Consider the following 23650-nt stretch of genomic DNA (forward strand, 5'->3'; position numbering starts at 1 on the left):
GAGATTTCTTTTGCTTCAAAGCTTTGAGAACTTATGTTTGCTTATTGAGGTGAAAAGAATCAATGGATCAGATTGTGTTGGTGAGCTACAAGTTTCATCATACTCAGGCATTTTGGCTCCATCTGCTTGATTAATCCTAACATATTGTTGAATGACGGATGATTGACTGGCAAGAACACCTAAAAAAACAATATCAGCCAAAGTTGAAGGAAACCCCCCCCCCCCAGAAGATAATTTTGTGAGACTACTGAAAGAGGAAATCAAAACGTGCTGCCATTTTCATCCATTAAATCCAACCAGGACAAAAGGGTATCCAGACATTTTGATAAATGATTGGAAGCAAATTCTAAAGCAGCCCATGGGTTGAGATTGGGATTGATTTGATGCATTCTTGTCATTTCTTGAATGTTGGTAATGGAAAGACTAATTCTTTGGAGCTTGAAAGCTGCATAAAATAAAGAAATTGGCTTGTTTGGAATTGGCAATCAAACACATATACAATGGTGGTTGCTACTTGGATGCATTAAAGGGGACCACTTTGAGAAGCACTCACTTTTTGTAAGCTGTTAGGATTTGCTTTCATACTGCTAAAGAATATTAACATAATTTTAAAAACAGCTAAGCCTTTTTAATAAACACATCAAGCCTTGTTTAATTGACTTTTATGAACCAATTAAAAATATGGGTAAATTACTTTGCTAGAAACAAGAATTGATTTTGGTTTTATTTTGTCCACTATTTATTATTATCTTCTGCATATTTCTTCTTAATCTTAATCTATTTTCCTTTTTTGTTTTTTGCCCCAACAATTACAAACAATAATAACACATGGAATTGTTTTGTTTTGTTTCTAGTCATGTGCTCTGACTAGGATTGCATCTACAGCATGTGAAAATTTCAGGTCATAAATTTCCAACTCTGGAACAATCTATCAGAAGAATTTAAAACTCACCCCCCAACATACAAAAGTTTTTCACCTCACCTTTCTAAAGACAATCCCTTTTTCCAACCTGGATGATACCATGTATCAGGATATAAAAATGTCAAATCTTAAGAGTAATGATCTTCCATCCCAACTCCCTAACCATTTACTTTGAGAGATTTATGGTAATATGGTCTTGAATCTTAAAACAGTACTAAAGAAAAAGATTGATGTCCAGTCAAATTATTACATAATTATGTCTTTATGATGGCCTTTGAAACAAAGATCAGATGACATTGTGACAGTGATCCTGGCAGGGTAGCTGCATTGTTTTCGCTCCTTATTAGGTATAGATGGCATCTTTTAAGATCTGGTATCTTCTAATACCAGTTCCTCTGTGATATCAAGTTTTTGCCATTGCCTACCTTCTTTTAATCTCTTAATGTGGTCTATAAACTGTACCACATACTACATGACTTGTTCTTAGTGGCTATAATCAGTCCTGTGAGTCTGCATCACTTTTTAAGACACAAAAGGAGATTGGGATGAGCATAAATGAAGCGTAACATTGTTGTCTACTATCTAAATCAAATTGTTGAAATGTCTTGTACCATATTTAAGCACAATCAAGTGGTCTTCTCCTAAGAACATAGAAACTAGTTCATGAACTGGCTCAATTTCCTGGGGGAAATAGATGTTTTGGGTTAAGTACAACAATGGCCCAAAAAGAACCCACCTAACTGTGAGATCTCATATCATTAAATTTGATGCTTAATTTCATTTAACTCAGATGCAACCAATGTATTCAGATGATTTAGTTCACCTGTCTTACCATTTGGTTTGTCCATTACGATAGTTTCACATGCACCTAATGATTGGATATGTAGAACGAGGTACCATGAACATAGAAAAGGTTCAACTACCAAAATCTAAGTCTAACTACCATAGAAGTGATGCACAAATATCGGTAAATGTATGTTTTGTTGTTTGCTTATAAATGTTGCACTGATGCATGTATATGTACACCATGTAATTTACCTGTATTGAAATAGTCTCATGAGGAAGCATACGTAGTCAGCTAATGCCTAGTACTTCAAACAACTACCATATTCAAATCAAGGCTCTATTTTCAGAAACAAGAAACTTTTGCTTCAATTTATTAATTTGATGACATATAGAGTATAAGCAACATGGTAAAGATCAAGCTGACAGCAGACCAGGATAATCCAAAAATACGAGGCATTAACATATAGAAATCATGCTCATTCCCTGAGGTTACTTAAAAAAAAACATATTATTTATCACTAAGCAAAACAATACATGTTGACTTGTCACATTGTGCTGAAAACAAAGTTAATCAACTGACCAAATCACTCAAAATCGTCTTGCAGCATATGCAAAGGTTACTGCAGCCAAAAGAGTTGTTGCGGAGGAGACCAAAGTCCAGAAACTCTTTTTCTTTTGTGCTTCCACTACTGATTTCTCCATTACCTCAACTTTCAGCTTCAAATCTTGAGCTACTGTCTCTTTTTTCTCAAATGCTTGTTTGATTGCCTCCAGTTCTGTTGAATATGGTTCAATGTCCTCTTCATGTTTCCTTTCAGCAATAGCAGCTTCTTCCTTCTTCTTTCGATCAGTTTCACATTTAGATTGACATAACCGTGAAGCAGTGTTCTTCAACAAAGTCAACAGTTGCTGATACTTAATGCTGGTTGATTCCATTTTAGCCCTCAAATCATTGAGAGTTCTCTTTGCCTCCAGAAGTTCCTTCTGCAGCCCATCTTTATCTTCAGCCATTGATCTGCAGTGATTTACCATCTCCTCCTTTTCCTTGATTAGGTTCTGCCATTCAGCCTTCTTCTGTGTCAGTTCTTCCGTAGTTTCCTCAAGTATCTTCTCCATTTCTGAAACTTTCAATCTCAAGTTAACACCATTTTGCTTCTCCTCATCCAATACTTTCAATGCATTGTCCTTCTCAAGAGTCAATTCATCAAATGAAACTCTAATACAGCTAACTTCAGATATCAATTCTTTTTTCTTGTTTTCATAAGCCTCACATGCCTCTAGCAGCCTATTCACAACATCCCACAGATCACTCACTTCTTTATGTAGCTCAGATTTATTAATCTCACCACTAAATTTGACCTTCTCAATCTCACTTTTGTCTCCAAGAAAGTCTTCAATCTTCTCCCGCATATCCTTTAGTTCCTTCTTATTCATTTCCAATACTCTTGTAGCTGCATCCCTTTCCTCCAATAACTTGTCAATTCTTCTCTGCTTATCCGCAGACTCCGCCACTGTAGTCTCCAAAGATTTTGTGGCAAGATCCTTCTCCTCCATTACCCTTTCAAGATTCTGTTCTATTGCTCTCTTTTCTTCCACCAATGCATCAATCTCTTTTGCCAGTTCAGCCTCTCTATCCATTGCTTCAGCATAATTCTTTTCCAACAAGAAAACTTTGGACCGCAACACCCCCTCTTCCTTATTGAAATTCAATATAACCTCATCCATATTTCGCATTTTCTTTTCCAACTCATCAATCTTCGCTCTTTGGTAAATTTTCTCCATCTCTATCTCTTTCTTCTCCTTCTCAAGATTTTCAATCTTTATTCTTAAATCCTCAACTTCCATGACCATATCCTTAATGTTCTTCTCCAACAAGTCTTTATCTTTCACCACTGAACTCTTCACCTTCTCCAATTCCTCCTTGTCCCCAAGCAACTTATCACATTCAACTCTCAGTTTCCCAATCTCTTCCAGAAATCCCCTCTCATTTTTCTCCATGTCCACTAGGTTCGCTTTCATCAAACTACCCTCATTAACCTGCAACTCAAAATCATTCCTTGCCAAATCTCTCTCTTTAGAAACCAAACTCAACCTTTCTCTTTCATTTTCAAGACTGCTTATTAGTCCATTCACCTTACTGTTCAATTCCCCAATCTCCCTTTCCTTCTCAACACCCATTTCCTTCATTTGAGTCTCCATATAAACCGAAAGAACCCCATTTTGCCATTCCAACCCCATATTTTTGTCACTCTGCACACCCTCAAGTTCCTTCCTCTTACTCAACTCAGCCTCGAGGCCTTTATAGTATTGAACCAATAACTCAACCTGTTGTCTCTTTTCAAAGGTCTCCTTGACAAGTAATGAGTTAAGAGTCTGAAGACTCTGAAGCTGCTCATTAGGATCTTCCATGGGAGATTGGGGGTTCATTTCGTTGGAAGATTCTGTAAAGGACGAATCTTTGGCAGAGTCTTGAATTTCTTGAGATGGGTTTTGTTGTTGGAAGTCTTGGGATTTATTACGAGTCGGTTTCTTTTTGGCCGGCTTCTTTCTGGCCATTTTTGGCAGTACTGGATGTGTATGTGGAAATTGAAAAGCTTGAGTTTTTAAGGTGGAGAAAAGAGATATGGTGATAATAAAGGAGGGATTTTTGAAAGAACAAGGCTAAGGTTTGAGAATTTAAAATGGCGGGACCCAAGTGCAAGATCTGTTGGGAATTTGGGAAAAGAAAACCATAAAGTGTTAGGGATTTTGGATTTTAGTTGTGTGGTGTGCTATTAGTTGCATTGGGTGCTCACTATATATAGCCTCTCCAATCACGAATTTGTGTGAACATGGTTGCTTTTTATTGGCAATCTTTAAATTCATTGTCCAAATCCATTCACTGAATTAATTTAAATACATTGTATTTTTTTGGTACAAAAATACACTGTATTTAAACATTTACAAGTGTTTATTTATTAGGTTAATCTACAAAAATAGTCATTTTTGTTTACCTTATGTTACACTTTAGTCACTTATGTTTTAAATGTTACGTTTTAGTCACTAATGTTTTTATTTTGTTACGAAGTGATCACTATACCGTTAAGTTCCGTTATCACTCTAACATTGATCCTATGTGGCAGTCTAACTAGATTTTAAGTGCCAACTTGAATTTTTAAATGGGATGAAAATAGATTTTTAATTAAATAAATTTAATTAATTAAAAATTTTTAACCTAAACCTTAACTGAAAAATCTATTCAATCTCCTCTTTTTAATTTTTCTTCCGTCTTTTCTTTTTTTAGTTTTTTTTTTCATATGACTGGAAAAACCGTAACAAATTTTCTACCTATGATTGGTTGCACAATGGGCATGTTACTAATAACAATGAGAAGATGTCAAAATCTTTGGGTAACTTTTTCACAATTCGCCAGGCAAAGTTGGGGCTTATTATTTATGTGATTTCCTTCCCTCCGGTTCTAGTTGCAGAAATTTTCTCATATGAGCTTCATTTTTTTTGTGTTTATGTGTTTTTTTCTAGATTACTCAGAGATATCATCCACTGGCTTTGCGGTCCTTCTTGATAAATGCACACTATCGTTCTCCTCTCAATTACTCCGTTGTTCAGTTGGAAGGTGCATCAGATGCTATTTTTTACATATATCAGGTTTAAAGCTTATTTCACTGCTTTTACTTTGCACTAGGCATATGCTGGTTAGAATTCAGATTACCAGACAGTGATCTGGCCTTTTAGGCTTAAAATTTGTTTGTCTGAATTGTGTAGGGCTTGTATACTTGTAAGGTGTCATGGATGAGGAGCATGCCTCATTCCATTTCTTGGAGTTTAGCTTTATTTAATATTGGCTTCCTTTTTACCACTTAATATTTCTTCTATAATTGATTAGATTTGCCTCTCCTTCAGGTTAAAAATTACTCAAAAGTGTGACCGAATTATTTTCTGAGTTGAACTGAGATGCTGAGTTTTTTTTTAATTTACATAGGCAACTGTACCTGGAGTTAGTTTAGATTCAAGTCATTTGGAAAAGTATCCTTACCTGTTTTGTTGTACAGACTTTGAAAGATTGCCAAGATGCTCTATTGCAACTACAAGAAGAAATTCCCAATGATGGCAAACCAGCTCGGACTACTCCGGACACCAATGAATGCATTAGCAAGCTCCGCAATGAGTTCCAGGTGAAAATGTCAGATGATTTGAGCACTTCACTTATACTGACTGGAGCCTTTCTAGAAGCGTTGAAGTTGGTAAACAATTTGTTGACCATGCTAAAGGTATTTGGTTATCTTTCAGAATGCTAGTAACTCTCTTATATATATATATACACACACACACATATGTCTATGCCAAGGCCAATAACAATATATTTTCTCTTGTAATTTGACAGAAGAAGCAGCAAAAGCAGCAAAGATTATTGGTAATTCAATCCCTTAAAGAGATTGAGAAAGAAGTTACGAAAGTTTTGGATGTACTTGGATTGCAGCCACCTTGCTCTTATAATGAGGTGTCGGGATTTACTTATTACATGATGTTAAGAGTCATGCCTTCTGTAAAATTTTGAACACTAAAGATGATGAATTTCTTACTTAAACAGGTTTTGCTGCAATTAAAGGAGAAAGCATTAACAAGAGCCGGGTTGGTGGAAGATGATGTGATTCGTCTAATTAACGAAAGATTTGAAGTGAGGAGAAACAAGGACTTCTTGAAAAGTGATCAGATGAGAGCTCATTTGTAAGCAAAGGGCATTGCACTCATGGATGTAGGCATGGAAACAATTTGGAGACCTTGTGTTCCTGTTCAACAAGAATCAGAAGTAGTGCCATCAAAGGACCAGAAGGTCTCTCCCAAGCCTGACACTGCTTAAGAATGCAGATCTTGATTCAAGTTCACCAAAAAAACATATTGAATTTGGTGGGATCAAGGCCATTTGTAGATAGTTTTGATTCATAATTTATAAAATTGTCTTTCCGTTTCTGATAGCTTCAGTCACTTCACAAAATTTTAATAGAAATTGTTCAGATACCTTAGCTTAATTTCAATAAATAAGAGAAAAGAAAAGGACCATATTCTGTAACTTTTATTTCTATTTGTCTCATAGAAAACAACTATTTGTTCATTGTGCGGCTCTTAAATTGTCATATGTCATTTTTGTATGTACAACTACCTTTCTGTAATTATATCTTTTCTTGCAGTAAAGAGAAAAGTTGTTATACACTTGCATCCTTGTAATTTACATTTTCTCCAGGCAATGCATTGACTGAATCTGAATTAATCCATTACAAATACACTAACCGTTTTCTAATGGAATATTATGTCCACTGCTTCCACTAGGTATACTACTTTTCATTTCTCCTCGGGTTAACCAAAAGATCATATACAGAAGTGATATACATTAACTTCCTTATTTCTTGCAAATTCAGTCATAACAACTATATACCAAACCTATAGATACTTCCAAGTACCAGATATTTATGTGCAGAAGCATTAATACCTTCGTTGGGATTACGAGAGGCCTGTGCAGATTGTAACACAGAGGGAGTCAAGAGCTCCTCACTAGCTTTTCGAACATCAGAACAATGAAGAGGGGACCATACTCCATGATCAGGTCTATCCTTATTTCTTGTACGTTTTTCATGCTTCTCACTTCCAGAACCTGAACCATGCAGTGCCTTTTTTATGAACTTTTCATTTGAAACACTTTTTGTATCAAAATCACATTCGAAAGCAGCAATATCATTAGAGACATGACCATTCAAACCCAATCGTGAATTCGTAGGTCGCAAAGGTCTCTTGACATTGTCTAGACTCATAGTTTCAGTTTTCTGCTGAGCCTGGACAGCTGTTGAAGACTGATTTTGGCCCGTTTCATTACTCGAAAGTATGCTTCTTATTAACTTTCCACCAGCCTCTTGTTGTTGACATTGTCTCGCAGCAGTTGAACTAGGTGAATTTGCTACAGAAGATGATGCACCTTGCTATTCCGATTCACCCTTTGAGACTTAGGAAATTTAAAACAAGAATCATAATTTGCATTCAATAATTTGAAAAAGGGGTGCAATTCAAAAACCAGCAGCACTAGCACATATAAAACACATAACAATGAAGTTGAATAAACCTTGAATATAGTTAACAATGGATGAGTGAGGGGAAATGAGACAAACAAAAGACAAACATCTTACATGAGGAGCATTTCGGTCTTTTAGTTTTAGAATGATCTTTTTCTTCACAGAATCGGCAGAAAAAGTGATTCCAGTTACAAGACCATCAATGCCACAGACTGCAATTCAACTAATTAAGCAAAAACATGCGGGTAAATAAATGAAAAAGATAAGTTAAACACCAAAACAACATTCAACCCAAGTATTTTCATATATCACCAACTTCAAGACGAATGAAAGAAGATAATTCAAGTACTAAGCAGATAAAACTAATAACATAGAAATATAATTTAGAGAAAACAAAAGCTACTAACAAAAAAAGAAGAAGAAAAGATTGCAAGGTAATTCAACTCAAAATCAGCAGTAAGAAAGAATAATATGGAATACCACAAAGAGATTGTGAACATACAAGTTGATTCAGATTAGAAAAAACACAAAATAAAATACATGTTCACAAACAATTTTAAAAAGTCGAAGAAAATATCAAGAATTTTAATTTAGGGTTTTCATTAAACAATAACAAATCCAACCTTTTGTTTTTCAGTATTGAATAAAAAAGACAGAGGAATGCAAAAAAGACATACCTGAATCCTCCATTGAATCCATCTTTATGAAACAGTCAATTTGATTTCAACTATTTTGATCTTAATAATACTTTTTCCAGTCATATGAAAAAAAAAACTAAAAAAAAAAGAGACGGAAGAAAAATTAAAAAGAGGAGATGAACAGATTTTTCACTTAAGGTTTAGGATTAAAATTTTTAATTAATTAAAAATCTATTTTTATCCCATCGTAACAAAATAAAAATATAAGTGATTAAAACGTAACTTTTCAAACATAAGTGACTAAAATGTAACCCGAGTCAAACAAAAGTGACTATTTTTGTAGATTACCCTATTTATTATTAACCTTCGGTGTCTTTAATTTTCACTTTTTATTTTCATTTTTAAATATATTTTAAAGGAATTTTTAAATATTATACTATTATTTAAAGTTTTGATTGAATTGATGTCACTTTCAATTAAATCTTAATTTAATTGTAAAATTATCAAAAGCCTGATATTTTTATAAAATAACAAATGGGAGTATTTTTATATACAATTTTAAAAAAAGTAATTATTTGATACATCGTCGATACAATTTTTAAGATCTTACAATCGGATAAATGTGTCACATTTATTTATATATTTAATTTTTTATATTTTATTATATCTTAAAATATACTTTTCACACATTTAATTCGCTTGTGAAATTTAACAAACTTCACAAGCCTGTGTATAATATTTTTCACAAGAAAATATATACACATAATATAACATTTAAACTCTAAAATTTATCTTCTCAAAAATCACATTTGGTCCCATATGCCATAATCTACGTTTTATTTACCAACTTTTTAATTACTAAATTGTTAATGCAAAATTACCACCAAAAGTAATAATTTTATCGTACGTGTTGAGTATTTAACTTTTAGGAAGAACTACTATTTTGCCTTAATCGATAGACAATTTTTAATTTTTAAAATATATATTGTGAATTATGTTTCACAAAATTTATAATTGAACTAAATACATATTGTTGTTAATGTACGAATGTGTAGGTTTGAGTGTACTAAAATTCATTATCCTCCTATTTATGGATTAAAGAAAAATTATGAATAATTCTAAACATTGTATGAAAAAAAAACAGATAATTAAAAAAAATTCTGATATAAAAATTTTATCGTTCTTTTTCACTTATAAAGATGAAAATATATATAGTAAATATCAAATTAGTTATAGGTTTTTTTACTCAAAGTTTAGTTAATTTAAAGATGTTCACCATAATTTACCTTCCAATTTTACTTATTAAATTGATCACAGGATCAAAATTAATTTTTTATGGAGGTACAAATATGGGAACTAGTTGTTCTATATGGTAGCTAGATATGCAAATACAATGCAAAATTCAATTTCAAAACAACTCAAATGGAATGTATGCATGCAAATATAGAAACCTATTAAAGTTTCCATATATATATTTACTTTTATGGCTTACGCCATTCTCTTTCATTTTGGTTCATCAGGAATCCATCATTTCCCCCACTCAAATATTAGCATAAACAAAACCAGTCTTCATTTTTCTTTTTCATTTTTTATGCCTTTTCCACTATATATATATTTATGTACATACATCCAAAAGGTTATGTTTGGAGTCTTATAGTGTGTAAACTATGTTAGAGTTTGTATGGAACAATGGAGTTCAAAGGTTTCTGTCTAAAAGTCAAAGGTTCTTATTCTTCTTCTTCTTCTTCTCACTTATATTTTGTTCATTTTGAGCATATAGTCATGGGAATGAGCGTGTTTGCTTTCTGATTGTGTTTTTACTAGGAAAGATATATAGTCTATGATATAGTTTTTGTTTCTCTTTCAAAGTTTGCATGGGGATATTAATACAAGATGTATCTTTATCAGAGTGATATTGGCAGTAGCCATGATTGGAAGTCTGGGAGCTTTGATTATCTTGGTGGATCCTGCTGGTGTTCGTCAGCCTCATCGGATTCTGGTCGATACAGATGTTGATACCGACGACGTTTTTGCTCTCTTTTATCTTTTGAAGCAGGACACGACGCGATTCGACTTGCAGGTAATACCCTTTAGAGCCGATCGGTACCCAAAGAGGATAATACCTTCATATCCCGCAAACTCTCTTTAGAATGATCAACATCAAACTGCAGTACATGGTTGCTATTGTTTATTCACAACAGTTCCCTCTCTCTTTGAATAGCAACATCAGTCATATTTAAAGCAATTGACTATATGATTAATCCTTGTTTATCATTAAAGATAAAAAGTCTAAAAGTGGCTGCATGCTTATCTAACTCTAATAGTCCATTATATACTTTTAAGATTTGATGGAAATGCTAATATATAAATATAACTGAGTGGCTAAAAACCAAGTCAACATTTGGTGAAGTTGCCATTTCCTTAAACAAACAATTACTTTATTGTAAAATATAACCATTTCCAATGGGGTTATCATTTGGCAGGCAATTACAGTGAATGCAAATGGATGGAGTGAAGCAGGGCATGCCATTAATCATATATACGATATTCTATTCATGATGGGACGTGATGATATTCCTGTGGGAGTTGGAGGTGAAGGTGGTATTTTGCCCAATGGCACTATCCTTCCTAATGTTGGTGGATATCAACCCATTATTGACCAGGTCCAGGATCATCTTTCAACCTTTTTGATTAACCAATAAAACCATTCCATGTCTCATCAACAAGCTATATAGGATGTATATTTAAATATAATGGAACCCCATTATCAGAGGTATAATTATGAGTGATGATTAAATGAAGAAAAAGGAAGATATTTTTAACATTTTTTTGTGTGGCAGGGAATGTCAACAGCTGGGGAATGTAGATATAGGCAAGCAATCCCTGTGGCACATAGAGGGCGTCTTGATGTCAATTCTAACTATGGCATTAGGAAAGCTTTCCTTCCACAGGTCCCATTTCTAGTTCTTGTCTAAAGGCTTATTTCTAAAAGACACTCGAACAAGTTTAAAAATGTTTTACCCCATTTTTCAAAAATTGTTGGACATGAAACAAAGTTTTAGTTTCTGCAGAGACAAGTTCAAATGTTGTCAAATGTGTTGAGTTCATTAAACTTGTTTCTCAATGTGTTTCAAGTCCTAGTGATAGCTTTTTTTCTCCCTACATGACATAGGGTGGCAGGAGGTATACTCCACTTAAGCAACCCACAGCACAACAAGTGATGATAGATACAATATCTTCAGGTCCTACAACCGTGTTTCTCATGGGAGCACATACAAACTTTGCCATCTTTCTTATGACCAATCCTCACTTGAAGAAAAATGTTAAGCACATTTATGCAATGGGAGGTTCGGTTAGATCGAACTGTTTGAAGAAAGATGGTTCTGGTAATTCAATCGAATGTGCTGATATTGGTAATCTGTATCCACAAGATAGCAATCCATATGCTGAGTTCAATATATTTTCAGATCCTTTTGCTGCTTACAAGGTATTCTTTTGGTTGTTTTCATTTGATATTCATGAATTCATTACTCTATTCGGTATTTGAATCTTTTTCTTTTGAGCAGGTTTTGCATTCTGGTATCCCATTTACACTTATTCCTCTAGATGCAACAAATAGCATTCCTGTAAGTAAGAGTTTCTTCATGGAGTTTGAAAGGAGACAGGATACGTACGAGGCAAAATATTGCTTCCAAGCTTTGAAGATTATTCACTATACCTGGTTGGGTGGTATATTTTATGAGGTAATGTCCCTTGAATCCTTGTGATTCATTCTTCCCTTTTGCAGACATCCAACTAAGTGACTGATGAAATGTTGGCAGCAATATTGTATGTGGGACTCTTTTCTGGTTGGTGTAGCATTATCTACAATGCGTAACTCTCACAATCATAATGGAGAAAATAAGTTTGCAGAGATGCAATATATGAACATAACGGTCGTTACCTCAAATAAACCTTATGGAGCATTAGATGGCTCAAATCCACTGATTACAGGATATTCAATCCCAAAGTTTAATGTACACAAGAATGGGGTTCATAGTGGCCATGTTCAAATGGGAATGCAAGATCCCTTTTGCCTTCAGAAAGGAAAAGGGAAATGTCAGGTATTACCAGTACACAGTATAGCTGATTTGAAAAAGTTTAGGTCTTATATGTACCGTTAATTATACATGTAAGTTTTTATCTATAGGTTCTCTCACTGTAGGGAACTCATCGTATATCTTTTAGAAAACATAGCTTCTTTCAACCATGATATTGATTGTCTGACAGAACTATACAATGGTAACAGGATGGTTACACGAAAGAAGATACTGGAGAGGATGCCGTGCGTGTTCTTGTTGCAGTGAAAGCTAAAGCCAGTCATGATAAGGGAAGCTCACTTGGAAGAGAATTTTATAGAAGTTTTCTCAATGTAAGCTCTTATTAATAGTTTCTCAATAACACCAATTTTTGTTGTTTAATTAATTAATTCACAGACAAGTAACCAGGAAATGCTGTGGTAGTTTTTTGGAACCGAACTGTAGTTTCATCCCTTCTGTTCATTGTAGGTTATAAATAGCCCTGAGAGAAGTGGAAGGTTTGATATCAGAAGCCAATATCCAAACCACAAGGAGGCTCTTTATAAATCAGATTTCGGAAAGAAGATGAGGGGAAATCCAATTGTTTTCGACATGGATATGAGCGCCGGGGACTTTCTAGCTCTTTTATATCTCCTCAAGTTACCTGTGGAATTAATTAATCTCAAGGTACTTTAAGCTGGACTGGGTTTACTAAGTCTAACTTCAATACAGACTGCTGATCTCATGAGTTAAGCATCTGCAACTTTAAAGTGAACAAATATGGCAATGTTCTATAAGTTTCATTTAAGTATTACCAATATTCAGGCCTTTTACATGGAACAGGACACATAACTATCCCAATTTTATGGATTCGCTGAAGTTCCTCATGCTTGATATTTCTATGTTCAACTAGGGAATACTTATCAGCTCAACAGGCTGGGCAACTCCTGCAACGATTGATGTTGTGTATGATATATTACATATGATGGGCCGTGATGACATTCCGGTAGGTCTTGGTGATGCATTCGCAGTTGGTCAAGCCAATCCATCTTTCACTGCTATTGGAGACTGCAAGTATTCCAAAGCGATCCCTCATGGTAGTGGTGGTTACTTGGACTCCGACACGCTATATGGACTAGCTCGTGATTTACCTCGAAGTCCAAGAAGGTAAATCCCAGCCTTCAGATTTGCATTCTTATATGTGCAATCTGTTGAATGTTCAAACATGAAAATTCTCATTTTAAATCCTTTGACCCCTTCATTTCCAGTTGTGTAAGGATTATCCCTGGATAAAAACTGATAAAATTCCAAATAATACTATGATAATAACAATTAAAAAACCATGAGCAGAACAAGTTAAAATATGTGGCTTACTGGCCCTCTAATGACTTTTCAGATATACGGCAGCAAACTTTGTCAAGTATGGAGCTCCTAGAGATATTGAGAATCCCGAACTTAGGCAGCCATCAGCTCAAGATGTTTGGAAATCTGTAGTGGAAAATTTGGATCCAGGATCCAAGATCACAATATTGACTAATGGACCTTTGACAAATTTAGCTCAGATCCTTGGGTCGGAGAATGCAAGCTCGGTGATTCAGGTAATGATATGATATCAGAGATTTCAGTCTCCCTGCAAATAAAAATGCCTTGAAACCTGGACAAAATGGTGACATTGATGACATATATTTTCTGATGCAGGGAGTATACATTGTTGGAGGACACATAGGCAATGTCTATGACAATAGCAAAGGAAATCTTTTCACTGTTCCCTTGAATAAATTTGCAGAACTTAACATGTTTCTTGATCCATTAGCTGCAAAGGAAGTTTTCACTTCATCTCTGGGTATCACACTTGTTCCACTGCAGATGCAAAGAAGAGTTAGTTCCTTCAGCACCCTTCTTAGCAGGATGAATGCCACAACTCAGACTCCTGAACTTGTATTTGCCCGACGTTTACTTTCGAGACTTTGGCAATTACAACAGCAACATTATAGATATCATCACATGGTAATTTAAGAAAACCTTCAAGCATATTTATGATGAGGTTTTATGAGTTTCAGATATGATATATATATTTTTGAAGAGAAGCTAAAATCCTTGAATACTTTCAATGCAACTTATGGATGCCGAAGAACTTAGATCAGATTGAAACTACTTTGTGTCTTTGCAGGATATATTTTTAGGAGAGATCCTTGGTGCAGTAACCTTGGCTGGAAATCCACATCTGAACCAGACATTTACGTCCAAGCCTCTTAAGGTCTTGGCAGATGGAGACATTACAGTGATAGGAGAGATAACCATTGATGAAGAACAAGGGAAACAAGTGAAGGTTTTGGAAAATATTAATTCACAGGCATACTATGACCATTTCACTAGGGTCTTAGGTGATCACAGACAATCTGCTGTGCTTGCAAGCTTTCATGAGCAGGAAAGACTGTGGACGTCACGACCAGAAAGTATAAATATCGGTCATAATCAGAAGTTGTAAATGTTTGTTGTAAATTTAGCCATTTCTTTCAACAGTTTTGACATCTTTCTGAAGCAGTTTCTTCTACATAGTGCGTATGAGCTTAACAGCAGACGAAGTATAGGAAAAGTAACAAGAATTTTCTCTTTCATTGCTGCTATTTATTACTTTTTTCCCTGTGCTTGAGCTACTAGCTCCTTCAATTCATCATCAGATCCACCCTGCAGTTCAATGTAAATATATTTCATTGTCATGTTCTTACCTACAAATATTATATGTACATTAAACAAAGATGCATGCTCCATTATGAGTATGTGAATAGCATACCCCTTTTTAATAGTGAGATCATCAGATTGCAATCAATCATTTGCTAATCATTCAGAATCTATAGAAGTTATTGTCTCTATATATTTGGGACAATCAAGAGAATGTTATGGAAGTTGGATTTTTGGGAAGTGCTTTTGCCAATGCTGCCTCCATAAACCTTTGCATTATCCTTCAAAGACAGATTATTTAGTGATCATAGAATAATTAGAGCAATGAATATCTGACCAAGCATAGCTCCTGTTAGTATTATTATTAAGCAAACAAAATAACATTGCAGCATATAATGGTACCCTTCCCCTATCAAGGCACTTGTCTCGAAGGACAGAACCGTGATGATGGTCTTTACCTTCAAAGTGAACAACACATCACACTGGACACAGTTAAAAAAACTCCTTGTATCAACATTTAATATTATTAGGTCAGACAATTGGTCCACATTTCAGCTCTTTGCACTTAACATCATGATCTGGTGTGATGATTTAGACACGTACTAACCTTTAGGTTGCATAAGAAACATTTTATGCTCCCTGGTTCTTCAACATAAATTATACAGAGTCATGTCTTTGAAGTTCCAATGTCTGCGTGGTTGTATATGACACCATGGCAGTGCATGAACAATGCATACATAAGCCCTGCACTTGGATTCCTCTGTCCTTTCTATTACTTAAAATATTAGCCTTATGCAACATAAAGTGGAATCCCCAGCTGGAAGGTTTTCTTCTTTTCTTTACAGGGTCAGGGTGGGGGTTGTGAAATTATTACTTTTGCATTAATGAGAAATTGGCCATTCCTCACTTTTTTTCTATAATTTCTTTTTATGTTATCTGGATTATTTGTTTAACCTAAACTATCTTTTATGTATGGGCATGATCCTTTAGATACATGAAAAATTCGAGCATACATGCTCATAATGCAGGTAACATTCTAGAGCCTCTTACTGGTACAGTGATATATTACATATGGATCTGAAACCATGAAAAACGTTGAAGAAGATGGTCGGTGACTTGGGTGGGTGATAATGATATCGATTCTTATAAAATACTATGAAAAGATGAAAGGAATTTATTTGATGCTCTGTCATTACAGCATATGTTTTGGCTTTACTTGCAAGATTACCACCAAACTAATTAAGGGGGGACATCCACTCATGTGAAAAAAAATAGTTTTGACCACATAAAATAATCATGTTCGATGAATGTGATAGAAGACAGGCCAGTACTGAAATGGTGATTATAAAAACATTTTGAGACTTTATAAGAGAGAAAATCACCCCAACAAAACGTGGGGTTTCTACTTCATTTTCAATGCCTAAAATGCAACAGTAACAACTACTTTATAAATCATTAATTAAAGAACGTCAAATATGGGATCCTGTCTGTAGCTGTGAATGGTCGGTGATAATGTTTATTTTGCCAAAGCATTTGTTTTTGTCTTTTGAATATCTCCATCTACATGCATATAGTGGTTAAACTCATTCAACCAAAAATTGTTGCATGTGCATTCATTTTAGCCAGTTATTCAACAGTTTAACACGTATTGTTGATAAGAATAGTTGTTTCAACAAAATCATGAGGAATCTCAACTCTTTGAGTTTGGTTGCAAATTGTTATTCACAACTAAGAGTAGTTGTTGGATTAATCTAATTGATTCATTAATTAACAAGCCAACCCTTTTAGTTCTTTTACCAAATTGCTGGTATGGCCTCGTTTTTGTCTAAAATGCAGATGATAAAGATGAAAGTTCACTTCTTTTGCTATACTGACTGTCCTAGACATGTCTGAACCATGTTTTTAAGGTGTAGGGAGGATAAAGCTGAGTAGTTTCTGATATATTAGTACAGACATTAAAGAGGTCACTTCAGAGACATGCCAAAATGAAACAAAAGAAGTCCAGATTTTCTGAGGCACGGTTTCTGTTGTAAATGTAGTTCCTTTTAATGGAAAATGACTGCAATCTAGTTTGGTAAATTGCCCTTTTCAGATCTCATTAAACATCTGTAGTCCTTTGCTCCAGAGGATGGAAGATTCCTGATAAGATTTTGTTTCATTTCTCCATATGTTGTTTTTAAACAGATACATAATTAATGGAGTATGAAATTGAATGATCCAAAATCAGGAAAGAAAAAGCAGTGTAAAGGAAAGAGCTGGAAGGGTTTTATTCACATTCTTTGTCATTGCTCATACACTGAAGATATGATACAAGCTTAAGCTCGAAAGTAGATAGATCCCCTTCAGTAGCTTAGTTACCCTACTAAAACTGCAATAATTGAAAACCAACAAAGATAAAAGATAATAACTTTTTCTACATTGCCAAAATATCATTTTTGGTCCCTTGTTTTTTCTCTGCAAATGATTTTTAGGTCTCTTTTTGAAGCCAAACTATTACATCGGAAATGAGCCTCCAGCAGTCAAGATCTGCTGTTCAAGCTGCAGTCCATGAAATGGAAAAATCAATCCTTGAAGTTAACAAAGAATTCAGGGTAAAACCTATTTGGAAAGAAAGAAAATCTCTCTTCTACAAGGCAACCTTACCTGGAACAAAGATTCAAGCTTGGTTTTCACAAGCGAATACTCATGCCTCACTTGTTGCAGACATTTAAGACACCTATGTAACACATAAAAATTTCAAACTTCTCATAACTTTTAGCTGCAAATGCAATAAAATGTAATGATTTAAGGCATAAAATGGACTCACCCTTCGACGTTCTGCTCCTCGCAGTAGTTGCGGAAGGCTATGCAGACTTTCTGAACTCTCTGAGCGCCAATGCTGTTTATTTGGCAACATTTTACCATGAAAAATTAAACATAAATATGAAAAACAACAAGAGATAGGAGAAAGCTAAACAATTAATGGACTTCCTTCATGTGGGACATGAAAAATTGATGACCATAAAATACAAATTTCAAAAGTACAGATTTTTATTGCAACATTACAAATGTTACAGTTGAGTATCAGTATAAACTCTGTGAAAGTGAATTTGCAGTTTGGAACTGATTTTTTTCAGTGACAAACTTTGCCATATGTTGGTACAAAGTTAACCATTGAAAAAAAAAACATGTTTACTGAACAAGCGATGCATAAGTTTTCCCATGATCTCATGTGAAGCTAAAAAATGTCACTGAGGTTAAAAATTTAGAGAAAAATACCTGGAGCTACTACCTTTCAACTGGTGAACATGAGCATCAATCCTTTTGTAATCTATGTTCTGCTGCTCTCTATATTAAGATCACAAAGCAAAAACCAAACCACATTAAGAACATATATGGAGAGACATGGATAGTTCAGTTTACAACAAAAGGAATTGTTTAAAAATGGTTAAACCCTCACAGAGCTCTAGCCAGTTCATTGAGAAGTCTTTCAGAATCTTCAAAGAAAAGAGACACCACTTCAACCACAAAATCTGGGTTGTTTTCATCTTGAAGTTCTTGAAGTTGGGTAAATTGTTCATCCAGAAAACCCTACTCATTAAACAATAAAACTAATCACTCAAAAATCTAACATCAAAAACCAAAAAAGCTGAAAGCAAAATAAAATAAAGTAAAATAAAATAAAAGCTAACCTCATGATAGAGTGAGGTTTTGTAGTCAACAAACTGCCTTTGCAACTGAACCAAATCCATTGGAGCTTGCTTTTAAGTTATATTTTCCCACTTGCAGATCTTATAGGAACTAGATCATATTCTTCTTGCCTTTAAAAAATGAATGGAAAGCTGAGCCTGAAATAAATGGATATATTATAGTGTTAGGAGCCCAAGAATCTTGCCCTTGAAAGTGGACTATAAATAACAAAGGTATATGTAAAGTCACCACCTTCTCTCTCTCTCCCTTTTTCCTATTGGTTTTTTTAATCCCGTTCTCCTCTGGGTTTGTGTTTACGACTTCTTTCCCTAGTCTATATTTTAACCTCATCATGTATGCAAGTTGAAAAAACTCTGATGCCATGAATTCAAAACTTGATCCAAAACTTGATGCCATGAATTCACCCTCACCACCTTTTTCTTTCAGTAATTATTGCTCTTTTCTTTCTCTCTCCCTCCCATCATTTTCTTTCAATTTGTTTATTATTATTTTGTTTTTCTTATGCAAAGTGCCAACCAGCCTAAAGGATATGGTATTACCATTACTGCCAACACCCCCCAATTTCAGTTCTAGATAATTTATTCCACTGTCACCAGCATTAGAGTCCAAGGTTTTAATTATGGCACCAGCAGTAGAAACAAAACATTTTCTTTCACAATTTCTCGTTGGGATTCATTAGTGGAAACTGTGTCCAGAAAAAAACATACAATTATTGGAACCAAATAAAAAAAACCCTATTAACCATTTTACAAGAACTCAAAAAAAAAAAACCCACACTTTTCAGGCCATATTTGGAAGAAAGTGATGTGAAAACCATGTTACAGCTTTGCATGAGAGATATTTTGTTTTCTTTTGGCTCATATTTTGTCGCTTCTAAAACCAAAAAATAATAAAAAAAGGGTGATGATGTTATTTAATCTCATCAATAAGAAAACATTAACATTTTAAATTTAACAAATCAAAGATAATTGTTATTACTGAAGCATATCCATTTCTATCTTACCTACTCCTGTTTTTCAAGTTTCTTGCCCTTTTCCTTTTCCCCTTATCCCTTCGTATATTATGCTGTCAATCTTTTCAAGAATCTTATCATGCCACAGTTGTTGAAAGCTACCTTGTTGTCTTTCAAGTAAATATGGTTCATAGATAATTAATTGGTTTAGAGTGTTCAATAGGGAACATTTTAAGCTGTAGAATATGCTTTAAAATCTTTATTTTTGGCTTTTAGTTACTCAACCTTAATTTTTCTTCCATGTACCATCTTTAATTGGTTTTCATTTTGATGTTGAAATGTTTATCTTCACATTTATATTTTTTACTTAATCACAAATGCAATAATAAAAGATTTATATTTAACTTTTAATTTAGAGTTTGATTCTTAAAATTTATTTTAAGGTAACATTATAAAATATTTCTTGATTTTTTTTAGTATAGGAACCAAAAGCTTTGCATAAGCATAAATTCATTTTTGATTATCTTAGATCGAAAAATAAGTAATAAATATATTTATTAAAAATTGATATAAAAATAAATGAAGTTGTAGCTAAAATGGTAAAATAAATATGTTGAATATTATTGTGTTTTAGGTACGAACCTCAGCAAAAGTACTTTCAAAATAATAATAATATGTTTCAAATTTTTGTACTTTTCGTACGTTTAGAATACTATTGTGAGCGTACTTTTAGATTTTATAATTTAAGTTCAATTGTGAATATTAATAAAATTATTTTGTTAAATTTGTTAGTATGATATTTGAAATAATAATAATAAAATCATTTAGTTATTATGAATTTGAGTTTAACAAAAGAATTTTAATGATTTAACTGTTAGACTTGTATTTTTAAATCTGAAAAATAGAGGGATTAAATTCCTTAAAATAAAAAATAAGGATATTAAATTCCAAATGTACAAAAAGTATGGAGGGTTGGAATATATTATAACCAATATACTTTATAAAATAATAATATTTTAGTCATAATCTAATTGAGTTAGTATCCAATGACTCATACACTAAGTATGAAAGATTTGAAAATTTTGAAGCATAGGAGAATGTAAAATTACAAGGTTTTAACTACGTGTGTGTATATATATAATCATCTTAACCATCCAAGAATATCTTTGATTTAAAGCATATTTAAAATGGCTGGCAAAGAGATTGGAAATTAAGATGTTAAGATGACCAAAATTGCTCCAAGATTATCTTGAAATGAAGAGCAGTTGATAACATAATTTGTAATCCAACTGAACCATAAATCATTGGTTGAGAAGAGAGATTAATTAGGAAGACTACATGAGTTAGCAATTTAGGTTGGTTTTTAGGGCCAGATGTTGGGGACCCTCCATAGGTGGTGAGTTGGATTAAGACAATTCAAGCCCTTATAAAGACAAAAAGATATGGACTGGACACCAGAAGAAGAATGGCTCCAATCTCCATAGTAATAGGGGCCTAAATGAAGCCCTTTCAAGTTTTGTTTGCCATCCAGTTCAGTCAATACTGTCATGTAGCCAAATCCCAATTTTGCTGTAAAATGTGTGAAAGATTGATTTTATGGAGAGATTTTCCCTCAGTCAGGACATGGTATTGGGGGGATGATGCATGATGAAAAGAGTATCTCAGTGACTGGTTAGAGATGAAAGGACCACTCTGTGTCTAGCTCCTTTGATGGGAAGGGCATCTCTAGGTGGTGTGGGTCAAATTCTATAGGAGATTTCATGCCATAAATGTAGCTGCCATTGTTGGCCACATAAATACAAATATGCAGGATGTTTTTGGGTATCCAAAGTTTTTGTAAAAAGAAAAAAACAATGAACAGAACAGAAAGAAGCTCTCATCACACTACTCATAAAAACAATGCAAAAAGTAAAATGATTCATGACCATGTTTTGCCATTACTAGTTTCTTTTATTTTGTCTGGTATCAATGTGTTGGCTGATTCTTGAAATACTAGAAAATTTCGGCTATTTTATCTATCTAATCCAAAAAAATTTAATATTTACAAAAATGACTCTAGTTAAAAAAACATTCACTAAAATTACATGAAATGAACAGTAAATTTGGGTTTTGGGAACCCAATGGCCGGCACTACCTAGTGTTTTGGCTCCATTATTACCTGATGATTGTGTCAGGCTTTAAAAAAATAATTTTTTTGAGTTTGGAAACCCAATGGCCGGCACTAGGGTATTTTTTTAAAATCGTATCATATTGGTATACAAAAATACCAGTATTTTTTTTAAAAAAATTAGTTCTGGCCATGTAATGGTCGGCACCAAGTACAATTTTCGGCTCCCAATGCATTTTTTATTATTTTGGAACACTGATGGTCAGCACCAGTGTATTTAAAAAAATTTTGGGTATTGGCCATGTAATGGCCGGCACCAAGTACAATTTTCGGCTTCCAATGCTTTTTTTATTATTATTTTGGAACACTGATGGCTGGCACTAGACCTACTCATGGGTCGGGTAACCTGGCCCGGCCTGAAGGCCCGCTCGAAATGTGGGAGGGTTTGAGAAAAAATATAGGCCCGAAAAATGAGCTTGGACAAAAAAATAAGGCATGTTTAAAAAATAGGCCAGGCCTCAGGTAAAGCATTTTTGGCTCGAGCCCAGCCCAAATTCACTATAGGACAAAAAATATGTTTTATTTTTTATTGTTTTCTCCCTATTTTGCTACTATTTTACTATTATGTTGCTACTATTTTGTTGTTGTTATTTTTTGGATATTGTATAAAACTTATTTTATTGTTAATTTTGTTATTATTTTAAAGACATTTGTTAATTTTATTATTATTTAGAGGCATTTGCTTGTTAAGTTGCATATATCTTAGTGTTATTTAAGTATACATATTTTTTTAAAATTTATTTTCAATTTATCGGGAAATATTTATTTTGATGTTTTTAGTATTTTTTGTGTATTATATATATTTTAAAATTATATAAAAAATATAAAAATTAATATGGGCGGGCAGGGTCGGTCCCGAGTTTTAGCATTTTTATCTGGATCAAGCTTGAGCAAAATTTTAGGCCCATTTTTTGGGTCGGGCATAGCAAATGGACCTGAAGTTTTAGTTGAGCTCGGCCCGAACCCGGCCCAGCCCATGCATACCTCTAGCCGGGACTAGTGTATTTAAAAAAAATTTGGGTGCAGGCCATGTAATGGCCGGCACCAAGTACAATTTTTGGCTCCCAATGCATTTTTTTATTTTATTTTGGAACACTGATGGTTGGCACCAATATATTTTTTTAAAAAAAAAAATTGGGTGCTGGCCAAGTAATGGTCGACACCAAGTACAATTTTCGGCTCCCAATGCATTTTTTTATTTTGGAACATTGATAGCCGGCACCAGTGTATTTTAAAAAAAATTTGGGTGCTGGGCATGTAATGGCCGACACCAAGTATATTTTTTTGCCTCCCAATGCAATTTTTTTTTTTTACTTTAGGACACTGATGGTTGGCATCAGTGTATTTTTTTTTAAAAAAATTGGGTGCCAGCCATTACATTTTTTGCCTCCCAATGCATTTTTTTACTTTGGATACACTGATGGCCGGCACCAGTGTATCTTTTAAAAAAATTTGGGTGCTAGCCATGTAATGACCCAAAAAAAAAATTTTTAAATGACCCAAATTTTTTAAAAAAAATACACTGGTGCCGCCCCATCAGTGTTCCAAAATTAAAAAAAAAGGCATTGGGAGCCAAAAATTATACTTGGTGCCGGCCATTACATGGCCAGCACCCAAAATTTTTTCTTTTTAAAAATACACTAGTGTTGGCTATCAGTGTTCCAAAATAAGAAAAATGTATTAGGAGCTAAAAATT

General features: G+C 33.9%; 4 protein-coding genes across 4 annotated transcripts; 2 read left to right on the top strand and 2 right to left on the bottom strand.

Annotated features, from left to right (window-relative positions):
- Positions 1-2197: 2197 nt before the first annotated feature.
- On the bottom strand, positions 2198-4489 carry LOC107933826 (hyaluronan mediated motility receptor). The gene has a single exon (XM_016866116.2). It carries the CDS (start codon positions 4262-4264, stop codon positions 2297-2299), a length of 1968 nt encoding a protein of 655 aa, XP_016721605.1. The 5' UTR covers positions 4265-4489; the 3' UTR covers positions 2198-2296.
- A 507-nt stretch (positions 4490-4996) lies between these two features.
- LOC107933844 (cysteine--tRNA ligase 2, cytoplasmic) lies at positions 4997-6681 on the top strand. The gene is made up of 5 exons (XM_016866135.2): positions 4997-5097; positions 5228-5353; positions 5758-5976; positions 6090-6206; positions 6297-6681. Exons 1-5 carry the CDS (start codon positions 5005-5007, stop codon positions 6435-6437), a joined length of 696 nt encoding a protein of 231 aa, XP_016721624.2. The 5' UTR covers positions 4997-5004; the 3' UTR covers positions 6438-6681.
- Positions 6682-10286: 3605 nt separating this feature from the next.
- On the top strand, positions 10287-15258 carry LOC121223349 (uncharacterized). Its single transcript, XM_041104631.1, has 12 exons — positions 10287-10485; positions 10889-11068; positions 11246-11356; positions 11578-11892; positions 11972-12148; positions 12227-12508; positions 12694-12816; positions 12953-13150; positions 13377-13630; positions 13860-14061; positions 14162-14470; positions 14634-15258. Exons 1-12 carry the CDS (start codon positions 10333-10335, stop codon positions 14949-14951), a joined length of 2622 nt encoding a protein of 873 aa, XP_040960565.1. The 5' UTR covers positions 10287-10332; the 3' UTR covers positions 14952-15258.
- Positions 15259-17388: 2130 nt separating this feature from the next.
- LOC107933828 (histidine-containing phosphotransfer protein 1) lies at positions 17389-19302 on the bottom strand. The gene is made up of 7 exons (XM_016866121.2): positions 19067-19302; positions 18817-18972; positions 18585-18715; positions 18404-18472; positions 17952-18023; positions 17789-17861; positions 17389-17683 (listed from the first exon to the last, which is right to left on the bottom strand). The coding sequence occupies exons 2-7, from the start codon at positions 18874-18876 to the stop codon at positions 17639-17641; spliced, it is 450 nt and encodes a 149-aa protein (XP_016721610.1). The 5' UTR covers positions 18877-18972; positions 19067-19302; the 3' UTR covers positions 17389-17638.
- Positions 19303-23650: the final 4348 nt, after the last annotated feature.

Source organism: Gossypium hirsutum, chromosome D11 (genome assembly GCF_007990345.1).
Source record: "Gossypium hirsutum isolate 1008001.06 chromosome D11, Gossypium_hirsutum_v2.1, whole genome shotgun sequence".
In the NCBI taxonomy this organism is placed as follows: Eukaryota; Viridiplantae; Streptophyta; class Magnoliopsida; order Malvales; family Malvaceae; genus Gossypium; species Gossypium hirsutum.